The 18,139-nt window shown below is 48.9% G+C and overlaps 1 protein-coding gene across 1 annotated transcript in view; it reads left to right on the top strand.

Annotated features, from left to right (window-relative positions):
* LOC144141166 (uncharacterized) overlaps positions 1 to 18,139 on the top strand; it is a 204,317-nt gene that overhangs the window by 115,691 nt on the left and 70,487 nt on the right. The window contains 1 exon segment of the mRNA XM_077672720.1: positions 8,822 to 8,992. Coding sequence (XP_077528846.1) covers positions 8,937 to 8,992 — 56 coding nt within the window. The 5' untranslated portion in view covers positions 8,822 to 8,936.

The raw sequence follows: 18,139 nt of genomic DNA, 5'->3' as shown, positions 1-18,139 counted from the left end.
TTCGCCGCACAGCCTGTTGACTGTGCATTGGCGGTTCATGCCCTGCAACCCGAAATTTCATTCCCAGCTACGTACAGACTTCATCCTTCGGGCTTTACAAAAAGATCCGTATGCATGCGTGGCGGTGGCTTTCTTAGCAAAGAAGCGCAGTGACACCGAGTTTGGTCTCGTATAGGCTTAGGTACTTCTTACGTGTATACCAGGATGTCATTATAATGCTATACTCGGGTACAACTTAAGAACGGCAACGGAAGCTACCGCTGTGCTTCATCACCGCAGCCGGACGTACTCCGCGGGGCGCAAGTTGTGCGTTACTGGGAATATTTTGAACATGGCACGAACTGTTTACGTGATTTTTTTGGGCTTAATGCGCTGATAAACTACTGCAGCAACGACAAACAAACTACACGAGAAAAGGCAGACGATATCACGCATTCATAGCAATCCCCTTTCAAAAAGCGCGCTCCCGTTGACATCCGGGTCCGTCGCTTAGGCGGATTGATACCGTACATGAGCTATTGCCGTTCTTGTTCCCGAGTGAAGTCTCTGCTGAACCGTCATTGCGCGTATTATTTGACGCTTTTAGTCTTAATATGGCTTCACGTTCGGATCCGCTTTGTGGAGCAACAGCCGCCGTTCTCTGTTGCGAGATTGCAGAGCCTTCTCGGTGCACAACTCCGCTTTAGCCTGCGACTCCGGGCCGTGGCTGAGTGCGTATTGTAAAGCCAGCGTTCCTCGGCGCGGACCGACGATTGTTTGGCTCCTAGCACGGTTTCCCGGTCTTCGCCCGGAAACGAGCGCTCCGGCCGGCTCTTCTAGCTAGCTTAGCAGCCGCCTGCTATTCTTGCCCAATCGCTTGTACGACGGAGAGGCTGAAAACGCCGGGTTGCGCCGGGGAAAGCGTGGCGTGCGGCTCCCTTCGAAGCCCCTTAATCTAATCGAGCATCGATTGCAAATCGATATGGCCGCCGCCGCCACCACCACCGCGAGCTTCGGCTGTAGAGCCCTCCTGGCTGGCTCGAGTCGCGCGCACGCACACACCAGCCCACGCTTGTCGGCGTAGCAGCAGCTGTGCGGGGAGCCCGGCCGCTTTCCCGATCTCGCCGTAGATGGCAGCACTGCGAGGACGCGACCGACGCGGGGCAAGCGCCTCGGCTGATCCGTGCCGGCCGGTTCTTGCAACTGCCGTGGTACGTCGAGACTGAATCTCAGCTATTGGTGCTTGCAAGCTGCGAGAAAGCAAGTGACAGGATGGTTGGCTGTGACCCTCCCCTTCTCCCACGTCCGAGTTCTGGCGTGACTCGAAGTCTTGTCACCACCGACAACTTCGTTGCGGCCGCGGTTGGCGGTTGTCCACTTTGTCAGAATAACGGTCCCGGTGATGCTCGCAGTCATTTCACCCTGTGACTGTTTATTATTATTATTATTATTATTATTATTATTATTATTATTATTATTATTATTATTACGCGTAGACTGGATCTGCGCATAATACTCCTCCCTAGTGCTCCTCTTCTTACTAATCGGCTATCTTTTCCCCATTCCCCTTCCTGCAGCGTAGCATGTCGATGTACGCATGTTGACAAACCTCTCTACATTTCCTTCTTCAATAAAGAGCTTCTCTCTCTCTCTCTCTCTCTCTCTCTCTCTCTCTCTCTCTCTCTCTCTCTCTCTCTCTCTCTCCAAATTTTGTTGTGCATGCGTGGGTGGACGCTTTTTTTTTTTTTTTTCACGACGCGAAGAATAAAACGCTATGGCCAGTTCTGCGAGTCAAGCGCCACGGGGACGTTTGGTGGCAAGAGGACAAAACTGCTGCACGTCGTCCTTCGGGGCACACACTTACGTGGGGGATTAGCTAACACTGAATTAAAGCTTCTTGTACCATGCTAGGGATGTGGGCTCACCGTTCTCCTTCCTGTCCTGTTGACCTATCACTCCAGGTAGACGCTTCATTTTCGGCACTCGGCGACTTTCTTTTTTCTTTTTTTGAGGGCCAGGAAATGAGGTTGCTCCTGGTGGTTTGCTTCGGAGATCAACTATACAGCGTTAAATGGTTGTTCCAGATTGTTCGGGCTGTGAGAATGCTCTAGCTGCGCAGATCAGACGTGAGTACCCGCTTTGGACGGCGTTAAAAGACATTTCTTAACGAACCCGCGTGGGAAATGTGCCTCTTACGAGGGGGACGCAACATGAAGCACTTCGTAAAACACGTCCTCATGTGCAGCGTCACGAACGCCGGAGATGTAATTTCTGAGCTTGCAATGACACTTCCAGCCTTTCTTGATTCTCTCAAAGTAGGCTGAAATGGAAGGAAAAATCGGGAAAATGACTGAAAAAAAAGAAGCTTTAGTTTTGCACAAGTGTTACAGCTAAATTATGGAACAGGAAAAAAAAATTAAAACAACATGCTCCAAACTGAATTCTTGGCCGAATAAGAACGTCAAGTTTAAGCTCGACAAGGAATTGCCTATGCGTGGAGCGCGTAAACTGGAGAAGCAAATGGTGGGACTAGTCTAATAAGGTCGCCAACACTAGTAATCAGTATGGTTATCGAAGTAGTCAGCAAGGGTTACCCTTTGAAAATTGATATAATCATGGGATCGGTAATCAGAGTAATGAGTGGAGGCAATGAGCGTGAAATCGGGAGACCAAACGCGCTTACCTTTGGAGGATCAGCCGTATAATCGGGGTAATGTCAGGGCAAATCGATAGCGCAAAGCCAATCCTTACTACGCAGGTTCAGGGCACCAAGTCGCGTGGAGAGCTTATACCAGTGGAGGGCGCTTGGTGAGAGCGGTGGAGATCGCCATGTGGCAGTTGATCAAATTACGCCCGGTCAGTCGGGGGGGGGGGGGGGGGGGGGGGGCATCGAAAGAGTTACGCTGTAACGCTATGAATGAGCTCTCAGCTAACTCTACCGTCACTGAGATGAGGGTGGGCAGTGATGATGAGATGAGGTGCCGCCGTTAGCAGCACCCAACCAATCAATCTTCGTAGCTGTTTTCTGCCTGTGTGTGCGTGCGTGAGCAGTTTTCAGCATTGGTTTGCAAGCTAAAGCGCACTTGTCAGTTCAGGACTCGAACGCACGGCCCACTGCTTCCTAGGGAGGAATCGAGATCCACCACACGGCCACAATCCCTTGCTCTTATGGAGCAGAAGGGGGAAAGGGGGGGGGTTGAATCGGTGTAAGTGGAAGAAGGAAGAATAATTCATCCTTGGCGTGTAAGTTTACCCCAAGTGAAAACGCGATACTCGCAAGAAAATCATACAGGCCGTTGTAATCTGTGTGACCACCTGCATGGAGTTAGTTCAATGAAACATTCCCGTACCCATCCATACCCGCATGCCGACAGATCGCGCATACGCACGTTGGGGGATAGGCCAAGGACGGACAGCGTATCCGAAAACCCGCTGGCTTTTGTTTTCCAGCTTTGTAGTTACTTTCTGGCTTGTTACCTCCGCGTTGTGTCAATGATTGACGCGCCCTCAGCCACACAGTAACCAGAGCGTTCGCTTGCTGGCTTGCTTGTTTGCTCACTGCCTTTGCTTCCTCATTTCTGCGGTAAAGGGCAGCTTTCACCCCCCCCCCCCCCCCCCCCTTTTTTTTTTGTCGCCATGCTCTCAGCTTGTTGCTGTTTAGCAAAATGTCTATCTAGCTGGTGTTCAAACTCGGCAGTTAACGATTGGGAGCCTTGAAGTGCGAAGGCGCTTCTACCCTATCTCCCTGTGTTTCATGGATGTTGTTGTTCATTGGTTATTGACAAAACAATGTTCAATAGCGGTCTGTCTTGGTACCAAGGCGAGAGGCGGCACTGAAAGCCAGCTGACTGGGCCTTTGACACCACACAGTACATCAGTTACATAACATAAAGCCTTATCAACAACGTCGCCGTTGCTACACGGCCAAACTGCTTGCCGGGCACTGGAAAATGGGGTGGGGCGCGGGTGCGCACCAGCCTGACTTTAGGCTATAACGTTACGCTTTGATGTCTACCATCGTCAGCTGGTACGCGTAGCTTGACGTACGAGGAGGTGATGATGGCCTTGTGATCGCATAACTGAAATGAAACGGCGAGCTCTGCGGCGGATTATATTGTGCCTATGCAAATGAAGCAGACGCTCTGGCGCCGTATTGGCCTTTCCCATATATACCATATGCGCTCCCATATATCATTTCGCGACACTTTCTGTATGTAAATGATCCTGATAATCTTTATTGTATGCATATTGCCAAGGAATACATATTTAAGAGGAGCGTATCCAAATATGGCGACAAGAGTAAGGGCAGCGGCAACGTGAACAGCTGTATCGCGCTGCTGGAGCAGATAAAGATTATGCACGATACACCGAGCGCATGCAACAAGCCCGTCACGAGCAGGGCACAGTTTTTAATGCGGCAGCATTATATACTTCACAAGGAGGAAAGTCCGGCCTTGCTGGGGCCACAGCGGGTGACACCGAAGAGCCTCGCGGGGCGCGTGAGGAGAACACGTGAAGGCACGTGAGCTGAACAGGCGCACTCCAGCCATGGGGAACGCTGACCCTGGGGGGAGCGGTGACGTCAAGTGTGGGTGACGGCGTTTATATAATACAAAACAAAATCAATAATTTTTGGTCGTACCGAAGTCTGCCTGTCGGTCGCCAAGAGAAGCCATAAGGATTTGTTACATAACGATTTCGTGCACTGCACAAAAATGTTCCTTCTCAGGCATGTACAATTACGCGGTACGACTGCTGCTTAACACGATTTTGTCGACACTTATTTCAGTGGGCACTTCTGCTGGCCACCAATAGTGAAGGGCTGATGAAACATCGACTTGCACATCACTGCGTGAACGCAAGTGTTGCAGGCTGCGACAGATCCTGGATAGACTCTCGCTTTCGTGTTTGGCTCCCATGTGTGCTTTGTTTTTTTCAGCTGATGGGAAGAGCAGTAGATGATGACTGGCTTGCGCGTGGGCATTTGTTCATATGCCACCATCACTCGGGACATAGCCCCCTCTCTACAACAAGAAAAACTGTGTCCCTTCCTGGGGAAACAGCATTGCACTCGTGAACACTAACACTATTGCCCTTGCGCAATCGGTAGTTTTAAAATAAATTAGCCCTCTCTCTCTCTCTCTCTCTCTCTCTCTCTCTCTCTCTCTCTCTCTCTCTCTTGCTCTCTCTCTCTCTCTCAGGTGCGACTTGCAGGACGCAGCTCAAAAAGAAGAAACTTGGTAGCTATTATTGCAGAAAACAACGCTTCCAGTGAACACCTGGGTCATTGCGTGAATATGGTTGATCCTCCGGCGGCTGCGCGAAGCACTTCGTGACATGGTATTGCAGCCGTCCTGCCTGTTCAAATCACTGAAGCTTCAACACACACGATATACACCCATGTACCGCGCCTGACGTGACGTGCTCATTTCTTGGCCACTGTGCTGCATTCGGCTGCTGGGAATCCAGACCAGTGCACCGCCATTGGCAACCTATTCGATCCTTCTCGCTACGTTTTTTTTGGAGACCCGTTGCGTTGACCTTGGAACTGTTGCCTTAAAATGTTTGCCTTGACTCCCATGGAAATTTTTTTGGTACTGTTGCGTTGGCTGCAATGCCCCATCGCAAATTCTTTCGAAGCTATGTTGACCGTTCTGAATTCTAGAGAACCGCTGCTATCAGCCCCTTGCACGCTACCAAGTTTGCACGCCGGCGAGCGGTTGCGCTACCAAATTGCCACACTTGTGCGGCACTCTGGTGCGGACACGCGCGGAAAACCGTACGGCTGTCGCCGTAAACAAAACTAAACCACGCAACCGACGATATAATTATACTAAATCTTGATGGAAGGACTCCCTGTACGCCTTCCTGTAAACGCCCGGGTTTCTCCTGTAAAGCATACTTCCTAACATGCTGAGGCGTCTGACACGAAGACGACATACGGGCCCGTCTTGTCTCATTTAATTGCTTAAATTCGGTTCATCGCATATTGACTGAGATTAGCTACGCGATTGCTGACTATATATAATAAATGTACATAGGTATATAGTTGAAACAAAATCGTCTTTTGTCTCTTATTTCCCATTAGGAGCAATTTCGCTGCGGGAATCGCTGGCGCACACTGCATGCTTGGCGCCTCCCTAGAGTTCACGTTAGTGGAGGTGGCCCGGGATTTTTTTAGTCGGGCAGCCTACTCACGGCTTGCGTATATTATCTTCTTTGTAGGCTGCACTTATGCAAAATCTCAGCAGTTACTACAGGAAAAGAAAAAAAAAAGTCCCAGGTTGTTGCATAACTAATTCTGTGTGTTTGGGGGAGAAAAGCAGAGGCCATTAGCGTGCTCCCAGAACCAATCGTTGCCCCACGTACCCATTTTGTTGGGTTCTGGTCATACGTAAAAATACATTCCACGATGTACATATTTGCCTAAGGCAATTTCTCTTACGACGAACAAAAACGAACCCCGCTAGGCGCCAGACGAAGGAAGACCCCGTCTTTTCTTCAACTACCTCCCATCAGTGCGCATGGGAGCGATGCAGAATTAGGCCGCGCATTTTCTCTTTGCTTATAGCCTTGGGCCCTTCCGGGCGCAAATGACCTTACTCGTCGTTCGCCTGCAATTTTTGCTTTTGTTTTCGTGTCGGGTTTGTGTGTGTGTGTGTGTGTGTGTGTGTGTGTGTTGATTTGATTGATTGTAGGGTTTAACGTGCCGACGCAACGCAGGCGATGAGGCGCGCCGTAGTGGAGGGCTCCGGATTAATTTTGACCACCTGGGGATCTTTATCGTGCGCCGAAATCTCGTACACACGGGCGTTTTTGCTTTTCGCCTCCATCAGAAAAGCGGCCGCCGCGGCCGGGAATCGAACCCGCGATCTCGTGCTCAGCAGCGCAACGCCTTAGCCACTGAGCCACCGCGGCGGGTTGTGTGTGTGTGTGTGTGTGTGTGTGTGTGTGTGTGTGTGTGTGTGTGTGTGTGTGTGTGTGTGTGTGTGTGTGTGTGTGTGTGTGTGTGTGTGTGTGTGTGTGTGTGTGTGTGTGTGTATCTGCGAGTATAGTAAGATAGAAAAAAAGGAGAAAAACTAGCGTTATTCGTTTATATATCTGCGCTGCATATAGCGGATTGATGGCCCTTATAACAAACCGAACTGCGGCCCGCGTCGCGCCTAGACGTCTGCTTTCGCGGCTGGCGTGGATGTGACCCCGCGGAACGTGGTTCTTTTCTATCGAATCGCTTCGTTCCTGCTGCAGTGCATGATGAGGGCGTGATGGCAAATCGCCATGCTGGGCTGCGTGCGCTTCTTTCGTTATCGTCACGCCGTCCCGGAGCCTCCTTACTCTGCGCTTCGCTCGACACGCATCGCTATTCATACTGCGGCCTTTTCGTCGTCGTCCTCCACGTCTTCCGCAAGGCTGTCGTTTCCAGTGTGATGCCGCCGCCAGGTGTGCCTTCTTCACATTCCGCGGGACGTGGCAGAAAGCTGATTGCGGCGCTTCTGGTAACCCACTCAGCTTCTTGGATTGACCGAAAGCTCGTGCTCGCTGTTGTTTGCTTCTTCGTGACCCGTCGGCTCGGCAATCGTAGCAGCAGGTTTTGTTGCAATTCTGATCAGAGTAGTCAATTGTGCGACACCGGGAAAAATAAAACAGCGCAGCGGTGTTCCTTCCCTGTTTCGTCCTTGTCTGGCTGCGCTGTTTTATTTTTCCTCGCGCAAGCTTCGGCGCTAGTTAACTATGTACGACATCAACAACTTCGCAGCTAACTGCCGTGTGTCGTCTCCGTCGGATGCAGTGCTTAAACTTTCAAATGGCTCGTATGCGGTGACTCCGAGGAAGCTTTAAGGAGAAAGCTTTAAATTTCCCAGGGCGCTGAAACCGTTGTTGTGCGCGGCGAAGAAAATAGCCGCAGCCGTAATAAGTATATAAATAAAAACACATTTTAGTTCGCGTGGAATTTGAATCCACAGTGGGAGCCCGGTGCGTTGCCACTGCGCTGTCTCCGCACACTGCCAGGAGAGGGGAAAAAGTTAAACCAGCGCATGTCGCCTGACCAGTGAACGTAGCGGCACGTGAGTAGAAGAGGTCACCCAGCCGTGTGGATTCCGGGGAATCGGTGGCGTGTCACCGTCTGCCTGTTGAAGTGTTTCGCGCCGGAAGACGAAGGTACGAAAGCGAAGGAGACGCTTACACGGTAAAGCAGTAAAGAGGTCATTCATAAGTATCCCCAAGCTGTCGTTGGCTTTGCGCCATTAAACGATGATGATAATGATGATGAGGATAATAGTAATAATAATAATAACATTTTAGGGAGGGATAAAGACAAGTTGGCTCTTGGCGGCAATGCTTGGAGCTGTAAAACCACGCTCTAGTACTGTCCTATTGCACCCTTGAACGTAGCGTGCACTCTGAAAATGATGCTGTTGCGTCCCTCCGGAACGAACGATTGTTGTAAAACATGTTTGACTATCTTCAATGATTTACTGTTTGGTTTAATGATTCGTGATTGGTCCAAAGGGGTGTAGGTCTGTTTATGCTGCATCTTTTTTTTTTTTTTCAGCAAAGTGGACTGATAACGTGCGTACACGTACGCGTCAAAATCTTTGACAAGTACCCTAGTGACGCCTCGAGTGCTTAAAGAGGTGTTCGTGAAGCGGAAGAGCCGAGGAAGTTTGTTTTCGCAATAAAAAGTGGCCTTCCAGTGATTTTGGAGACTACTCACAGGAAGCGTCGTCGATTTTTAGCTCCCATGTAATGCCGTATGTCCAGACCCCTCTTTGCTATGTCCTGCGATGCAGGTGGGTTTCCGCGTGAAGTAATGGAAATAAATACGTACCCTTTTTCGCAGGCTAAGAAGAACTGCCTTGGGATCACAAAGTATGGTCTATTGGCCCAGCCACTGATGCCAAATGCAACAGGCTGTCACTTTTTGTTAATGGAGCTCGACTTTAGACGATACGAAAATGTTTGACCTCCACACGGCTCATGCAAACCGGAACAGGAATCCTGACGACAATCAGTGAGTGTGGGCTTTCTAGCTGTGTGTGTCCACGTCCACTGACCTAATCTATGGCTGTTTGCAAAGCGCCAGCTGGGTGCGTCACTTTTATAGAGTTAATACCGTCGCTATGACACTCAGTTTCAGGCTATGAGGGCGTCTTTCTTACGCTGCATAGTTTCGCCATAAGCATTGGCATAGTATGCCCAGGTTTACGGCATACTGTGGCTCGTAAGCTTTAGAATGCATTAGGATCGCAGTTTTTGTGTTTTATATTTTTTTGCACCTTGAGAAATCTCTAGTCAGCCGCCGTCCCGCAGTATCTGTTTACCGCTGGTGTGCTTAGGTCTCGTCAAGCAACGTGCTTCAGTCTGAGGCAAACTTATGAAGCCGCCTCCTAGCGATAAGCCGAATCAATTCTCTACTTCTCCTGGCCAATGAACAGCCTCTCTTGAACCGACCATCCTTCAGGCGATTTATGTCGATTTGACGGGATACGCTGACTGCACACAGGCTAATAAGGGGAGTTTGTAAACACCAGGGGCTGGATTCACAAAGCATTTCGATACACCTTCGGCCTAGGAGGGTAGCATTTTCAGAGATGTGACCAAAATGCCTTTGGGTCCGGCTCCCTGCCTGGGCGCCTCGCGTCCGCTTTGTGGCTTATGACAGGGTGTGACGCACACAAGCGCCTGTCCATGTAAAGTTTGCTACGAGATATACTTCAGAGGAGACCGGTGCTGAATTTGCTCGCGGACGTTTTAGTAACTGAGAAAATACGGCAGGTATAGCAAGACACGTAGGAAATAAAACATACTGTAGGAGTAGGAAATGGCAGGATGCTTTTTTTTTCGTTTTTAGCAGTAACATTACGTGGATGTTTTTTAGCACGTGATTTGTCTACTGTTCTAGTCGTACATAACTGGTCGAAATAATTTTCGCGGAAACCCCAAAATCTAATTCTTAGCTTGCAAATTCCAAATAATGGGGAAGCGGTCATTGTACATTCCGTAAACATTATATATATACAGTCGAACACGGATATATCGAACTCCAAGGGGATCACGAAATAGTTCGATATATCGATAATTCGAAATATGTAGTATGCCTGTCTCAAGCATATCTGAAAACTCCGCACATGGCTGAGAGCTTTTGAAAGTCGCTACAAGTTGTACCTCACCGATTTGTTCCTCACAGCACGGTAAATTCAAAGCCACACTGCTACGATGACGACACTTCAACATAAAAATAATCTGTAAGATTCGCTTGCTTCTTGTGCATCATAAGTTCACAAGGCTGTTCTAAATCCAAAGTATTCCGTTTTTACGTTACCATGGCTCCGAAACGTGGGCCGTGGACAAAAATACGTAACCGGGTACATGGGTCCCCCAGCGCGATCAACCACTGAAAAACGCTCAAGCATGCAGAAAAATGCCAGAAACCGAGCGCGGCAGGAGAAGTTGCCATCATCATCACATCCACCCCGTAAGGAGAAGCGCACTTGCAGGGGCGCTTGGGGCGCAGCGTTCGATATACCGAATGTGCCCGTGACCGAGAGTTCGATACACGCGTGTAACAGCGCTATACTTTTGCAAGGGATTTTCAAGGGGATGTTCAGACAGTTCGATATAAACAATAATTCGATATATCCGTGTTCGATATATCCGTGTCCGACTGTATATATATATATATATATATATATATATATATATATATATATATATATATATATATATATATATATATAGTAAAAAGGGGCGCAATAAAAAACATAACAAGTTTACTTCGAAAACATAACTTTACATCGACGTTTCGGACGGGGACCGTCCTTTATCAAGAGGGATAAAGGACGGTCCCCGTCCGAAACGTCGATGTAAAGTTATGTTTTCGAAGTAAACTTGTTATGTTTTTTATGGCGCCCCTTTTTACTATTTAACCTTCACTAGCCTAACCGTTTATCTTATATATATATATATATATATATATATATATATATATATATATGTATATAATCAGCATTCTTGGTCAACCTATTCATCTCCTGTTTCTCTTGAGAGTAGTTAGTACACCTTCAACAACTGAAGGTGTTGATATATTATTCTTTCAAAATTGCGGCAACACTCAAAAATTGTATGTGGGTTCGTGATTTTATTGCTTGTCAGTGTAAAGAAATACCTCTTCCGGGCGTTTATGTTGCACTTAGCATATTTCCGCAGCGACTAGCACGTTTAAATCAAGCCAATTGCGAAGCCAATGCCAGTAGTTGTTCTTCCTAAACTCCCCTTGCCGGCACGGATGGCCTCAAAATGAGTGGCTCGACGCAGGCGACGGATGCGTCGCTGTAGTGTATTTTGTAAGAAATTCTGCGTGTCCCTGTTGTTATAGGAGGGCGCTGCTCGACTTTGCGGTGTCCGCATGACGCCCGGAACGGAATTCTCGTGACTTACGAACTGCAGGGGCATTTTTTTAAAGCCAAGCTTTCTATGCCTCTCTGACGGCGTCGAAAAGCGGCAACGGCCTGCAGGAAAGCCGACTTTACACAATGAGTTTCACCAGTGGCGTAGCCAGAAATATATTTCTGTGTTTCTTTTAAACCGCTAGTAAAAACATTAAAAGGAAGAAATCCTGCGGCTAGGCAATTTCTTAATGGTTTTTGTTTTAATCTTAGTCATTTTTATTCTAGTTCTCACATTTTAATATATCAAAGCAAAGTGTAAGTAGCGTGAAAAAAAAAAAAGACCGAGAAGAGGAGGGGGGAGGCAGTGCTGAGAAAATATCGGGGGTGTTCTGACACCGAAACACGCCCCCTGGCGACGCGTCTGGGTTTCACAAGACGATGAGGATGATAAGCAAAGGCGCATCAAGCGCCTCAAGAAAAAAAAATGCTTCTAATGGTTGAAATCGAACCTGGGTCCGTCGGGTTATGAAGCCGACGTCTGACCGATTGCGCAGTTTTTTTTTTCTTTAATGCATGGAAATTTCAGAAAACCTCAGACAAGACAATTAACACAATATAAACACTAACAGACAGCAAAGGGTAAGCACGTCGGTCTAACAAAGGTGGGCATCATTTCAAAACTCAGGCAAGCAAACACACGCATCCAAAGGAGGCAGCCACTCCGGTGGATCACTTTGCGCAGCATACACGCGCCGCGCCAACACCGCCTATTCGAGAAAAATGCACTTGGTCGGCCTAGGGGGTTCCGCATGCCGATCAGTCATGCGGCACTTCCACAAGCTAAACAAACCTAGGAGCACAAAAACGTCATATGCACCCGATTAACGTCCTCAAATTGCAAGAAGCGAATGGTGTAGGGGGTGATGTCAATGTCCTTTTTTAGTGTCCGTTGCAAAAGTCCCAGAAAAACAAACACCACGTCACGGCACAGCACAAAACAATGGTCAATAGTCTCAGTTGATTGCTCAAGCGGCAATTGTCTGACCAAGGGATCGACATCCCTTTTTCGCGCAGCCATGTTTTAACTAGAAGCGTTTGCGAATGAAGCTTAAAGAAAAACGTTTTGGCATTTGGCGGCACGCACATACGCTTGACGCGGTCTAAAATATTGTCCTTACGGTCCCGTAAGTATGGCTGGCGATAAAGAAACACGGGGAACAGATTATGGATTAAAGCGATCGCCCTAGCCTTCCTTGAAAGGCTAAACAGGTACTCGACAGAAAACAGCGCAATAAGGAAATGAAAAGTATCCGAAACTTCCTTTAGAAAATCCCATGGCGGCTTTCTCTTAACCTCCCCCGTAGTAGCAAGGATTAAAGGTAAGTGGAAATTTTTGCGCTCTTGAAATATAGTACGTAAAAGTGGATGATCCACCAACATGTAGAAGAAAAACCGAGACACAGTTTGGTGCACAAACAAACGCATTCAATCATTTTGGATTTAGGACTGTGCTCTGAAGAAGGGGGCTTTTTTTTTTCATGTTCGTGCTAGATATGCCCACGCACGCACGCTCAAAATTTGATAATGATTGAGGTACTATTAACGGAATTTCTTGCTTCAAATGGAGTCACTATCTATTATATAACGAAATTTATAAATGACGTAAAAAGAGCAGTCTCTTCTCTTTCCGCTGCTGCGGAAAAGCTGAACTAAGCAGCGTGCTTGATGTTTACAGCAATTCTTGCTCGAACTGCGGAAGACAACGCTCATGCAGTGCTGTGTCCCAATTTTATGAGGTGGATATTTCCTTGGGACGTGTGACTTATGGTTTTACCATTGCGTTGCAGGGGAACGCACGTTCACCCAGCTCTCAATCGGACTGTTTGAGCGGCCTGATATCGCGCGTAAGGACAAAATAAATTCGCTACGTTGCTCTACCACAACACCTGTTCCGACCATGTACTCCAGTTGCTCCCGATCTTTTCTGGACATAGCAGTTCACGACTCTTATAATTACACTTTCGGGCTTCGCTGACCCCTGACGTCTACGTGGCTGGTGCATCGTCATTAATGACGTCACCAGGTTGGCTCTTTCCGTATCCACGTCTTGGTATCCGGGTCTCTTGACGGAGAAACCCGAGACCCGCAGCAAAAGGTATATTTTCAAAGCAGGAGATTGGAGCGTCTTTACCTCGCTTGCTTGGGGATGATGTGATTCTAGCGTGCGCGCCCCCAAATCAAAGGAGGTTGCTGGTTTTCTATTTGTTTTTTGTTCAGCGAACCTTCCTTGAATGCCGTAATTTTATTTCTCAGACCGGCCGAAGCGTCAGCGTTCACCGCGCTCCGCCGTGGCGCAGTGGGCACGCTGCCTGACTTTAGGCCCGAAAGGCGCAGGTTGGCGCCTCGGCCGCCTGTTCGGGGAAGCTATAAAGCGCCGTGTTCCAGTGCAGTGAGACGTTATGTCGGTCCGTATAATGCGTCAGCGGCGGGACTTGAATGGCGGCAGAAACGAAGCGATCACGATTTCTCCTTCCTGCTCTTAGAACGTCTGCGTCACGTTTTAACGAGGAAAATTAGAAAGGCGCCGGTGGCAATTCCCCGCAGCTGTGAAAGCAATAGAAATCGGAATTTCCTTTTAGATGCGACTGCATCTCATTCACTCGCCTTGTCCCTCCATACGGCGTTTTGTTGTCCGTCCACACCCTTCCCCATTCTCCTCGCCGCGCGAGCTGCGCTCTCCGCCGCTCACCCCCTCTCCTCTCCGATAGCGAACACTCTCTCGCGAGGGTCACTGGATTGGATTGGATTGGATGGGATTAAAGTGGATTGTGTTGGATTGTGTTGCGTCATAGCCGCGCCACGTTGCGCCATAGCCGCGGCAGGGTGTTCACGGCACGTTTCACGCGATGGGAGAATCAACCTAACGGAAACAACAACGGAACCCCCTATGCGTCGCATCTACACAGGGGTTCCCGCGAGGGGAGGTGGGAGTAATTTTTTTACTTTCCAAGGACGCCTAAGACTGCTGTCTTACGGCGAAGCGTTGTGTGGCCACATTTTCATTTTACATGGATATGACTCATTCTGCTGCCGCACTGACTTCGTTATCAGATATACGGCGAGGGCCAATATCGATGTATTCACGAACGCAGATTTATAGTCGCAGTGAGAGCGCAAAATCACCCCCAACCCACCCACCCACACGCACGCAGACATACAGAATGTTCGGATAATTATGAGGCCCCCTTACCTTTCGGGCAGTTCTTATCGTGTTTTTTTAACACGAAAGTGTTTTATTCCTATAAACACCAAGATTTTAACTGACGTCATATCCGTCACGGAAATGACGCCAGTACAACGCAGCAAGCGGCCGGCAAACGGTGTACCCCTGCATACAGGATCTTGCGGGGAAGCAACCTTTAGTACTAAAGAGTACGGGATACTTAGGGTTGTTCGTTTTCGCGTTTATATTTTATCACGAAAGTGTTTTATGCAGCGATACACCAAGATTAATCACTGACGTCATATCCGTCACGGAAATAACTCCAGTACACCCTTGCCGAAGCGACCCGCCAGCAGGTCGTCGCTCGCCAAGCACACCCACAAGACAGCCGCCGACCCGCAAATCATGCTCAACTACAGATTTCGCTGCACATTTCACTTTCGTGCTTTACCGATTCCTGTGGCACAGGAATCAACCACAGTTTTTTTTTACACTTTTATAGCCCCCCCCCCCCTTCACAAAAAGAACATTTTTATAAACGCTTGCACTGTCTGCGTTTATTTCATTCCGCCTTCGTTTCTTCCGCCCCCTTTCCAGTTTGTCAGTTAAAGCTTTGGCTAAGGCAGACTCCGATTATCCGAAATTTACAGCCTTTATTGCCCAGTATGTTGCTCGCGCACGCGGAAGGAGGGACCATTTGGACCGCAACTTTGGATCCCAGATATTCACTTTGCACAATGCTCTAGCGGAACTACGGCCGCTTGTCCCCTGATCTTCTCAGCTGCCTGCGCGCGCGCATATTCGTCTCCTGATGGACGAATGAACGCACGGGCCCCGGCGTGCTTGAAGCTTCTATGCAAGAAAGGATGCTGGTCTAGGCCTAAGCAGCCTGATGGACTCGGCGACGGCGAATGCAGCGTGTCTATTTCAGGTGCCACTACGTGACCGTCGTCCCGCATGCTTGGATACCTCGGTCGGCTAACTGTTCAGGGCCTATTAGTTGAAGAACTGGCAGCTTATATTCGAGAATAAACGGGATTATCTTTCTTGGCGCCATGTGATGTGTCAATACGGACGTTGATGACGGCAGGCACTCCGCCTCCAAGCGCTGACAGCGGCCGGCCGCAAAAATGAACGTTGAGTGGTAGAGGAGGCAGGCAAAAACTTTAGGGCGGGGAGGAAACCTGCAGGTTCTCCGGAAGCTGGAGAAAACGATATATAAAGCTGCGGGCGGGAAGATCGCGCTGCTACACAAATGTGATTATGGCGCGGGCGCGTATACGGCGAAAGAGAAGCGAGAACGGCGCTGCGAAGATAGTCTCCGTCCGCAATTGTAGCGCGTCCGCGAGACACGATGAGGGCGAAGTGATATTGAGCGCGGGAGCAAAAGAGGAACAATGGGAAACGAAGAGAAACAAATGAGTGCCCCCTCCTCTTTCCCCAATTCGAGCGCCGGGGCAGAAAACAAGAGCGCGCGTTTCCGAGCTATAAAAGGTTGTCGTCACCGCTTCCCCTTCCCGCTTATTGCTCTAGTTTCTCTCTTTTTTTATTTGTCAGATCTCTCTCTCTCTCTCTCTCTCTCTCTCTCTCTCTCTCTCTCTCTCTCTCTCTCTCTCTCTCTCTCTCTCTCTCTCTCTCTCTCTCTCTCTCTCTCTCTCTCTCTCTCTCTCTCTCTCTGTCTCTGTCTCCCTATTTTTGCCCCTCCGTACTCCTTACGGATGGATGCTTCGCATCGTGCGAATCGTCGATGAGTGTGTGCGTACCCAACAGCCGTCGTCTGACTCGTTTCTGTCGTCGTTCCCTGCTGTTGCTGGCCCCGCTACGTCTATTACCATCTAACGCCCCTCTTTCCCCAGCGCCCTCCCCGTTTTTTCCCACCAGCGTGGCTGCGAGAATTGTTTTCTTTGGCTTTTTTTGTTGTTCAGTCAATGTCTTTTCCTTTTTTGCTCGAGCTCTCGGCTTTTCTTAGTCCCCGCCAAGCTTTACTGCGCCTGACTTTTCATTTTAGATGAAGGAGATTGGAAGAAAAAAACGTGAAGTGATTTCCCTTTCTCGTCGTCTGTAGACGAAGAATTGAACAAAGCGAGGGGGAGGTAGCGCGCGCGATGGATAAAAATCTTGTTAAAAGGAACATCATGAACCACGACGGGAATTGACGAAGGAATGGACCAAATAACATATAGCCGGAAAAGAGCAACGTACCAGGCGAAGAAACCGTAAAAAAAAAACACAAATGTGACGCTAAGCTACGCGAAAGCGAAATATATGGTGCAGCACAAAATGACCTCTCCCTCTCTTTCGCCCCCTCCCCCCTGGTAGAAGCAAGTAACACGGAGAAAAAGAAAGGTGGGATCGGGGCGGTGAGGGACAAGTTCGGTTCGTTTCCCTTGGAAGACGTCATTTTCTCTCCCCCCCACTTCCGCTTGCCTCCCGCCCCCCCCCCCCTTTTTTTTTTTTTTTTTGCCTGTTTCTATATCATTCTCGCTCCACCCTTACGTTTGTCGGCTTGGTTGCTCTCGTTTTCGTTTTTCTTTTTTCCCCGCTGCCTCTTGCTGTTTACGTGCTCGTGAACTCTGCGTCGTTTACTTTCTGTCGTCGTCTTGTTTGCTGAAAGCAGCGAAGGGGGGCTTTCCCCCTCCACCGCCCCCTCCTTTTACTTGCGCGCGTCCCCTCCCCCCTCACTCCTGTTCCTCCTCCTTGAAGAGGTCGCCCGAGAATGTGAATTTCATTTCGTATTACTCGCTTCTCTTTCTTTCTCTCTCTCCCTCTCTTTCACTTTGCCCTTTTTAGCGCTATTTGTAGCGCTCGTTTATTCTTCCTCCTCGCACTTCGTTCCTCCCTCCTGTCTGCTACGGTTTGTCTATTTGCCTTGGTCTTTTTTTTTATTAGTTGTGGGCCCACGTGCGTGTTTGCTCCCTGGTTATTACATTGTGCGTGTCTGTGCGTGCGTGGCGAGTTTCGTCGGCACGTCATAATAAGGATGCTATTGAAGAAAAAAAACGGAGCCAAGGAGGATGGCGGCCGGATGGAGAGATTGGCGTGCGAAAAAAAAAAAAAAAAAAGAAGGAACTGGAGGCAAGACATTTAACTGCGCCGAAAAGGAAGGGGCTCGGCCGCACTGCGCTATAGCGGAGGCGAAAATAACGTGTTTACTGGAAAGAATTACAACCGTACCGAGGAATCGTACTTTGGTAAAAAAAAGACGCTGTCCCGTTAGACGAGCGGGGATTGGCGTTAGACGTAGAAGCCTGCCATTCCTGACATATGGCTCCATTGATCGCTGATGATTTCGCGTGAGTGGTTGTGTGAGAGCGGAGTTCACGCAGTCCTGCATTCCGTGCATGAGTAGCCGAGGAGCGGCAATATTCGCGCGTTTTTGTGTTTAGACTTGATGAGACTTCACTGATGTGTGTATCTTATTTCGGCTGTACGCTTTCCGTTACTGTGGTCAGTTCGCGCTCTCGTCATTCTTCGTCTCTCGCCAGGCCGCGTGTCTAACTTGAGCCCTTCCTCGGTACACTCTTTCATCACACTCGGACCCGGGAAA

Source organism: Haemaphysalis longicornis, unplaced genomic scaffold, assembly GCF_048455015.1.
Source record: "Haemaphysalis longicornis isolate Haplotype H1 unplaced genomic scaffold, Haemaphysalis longicornis Haplotype H1 scaffold_1, whole genome shotgun sequence".
Lineage (NCBI taxonomy): Eukaryota > Metazoa > Arthropoda > Arachnida > Ixodida > Ixodidae > Haemaphysalis > Haemaphysalis longicornis.
The sequence above is the reverse complement of the archived record's forward strand: the minus strand, read 5'-3'. Positions and strand labels throughout refer to the sequence as shown.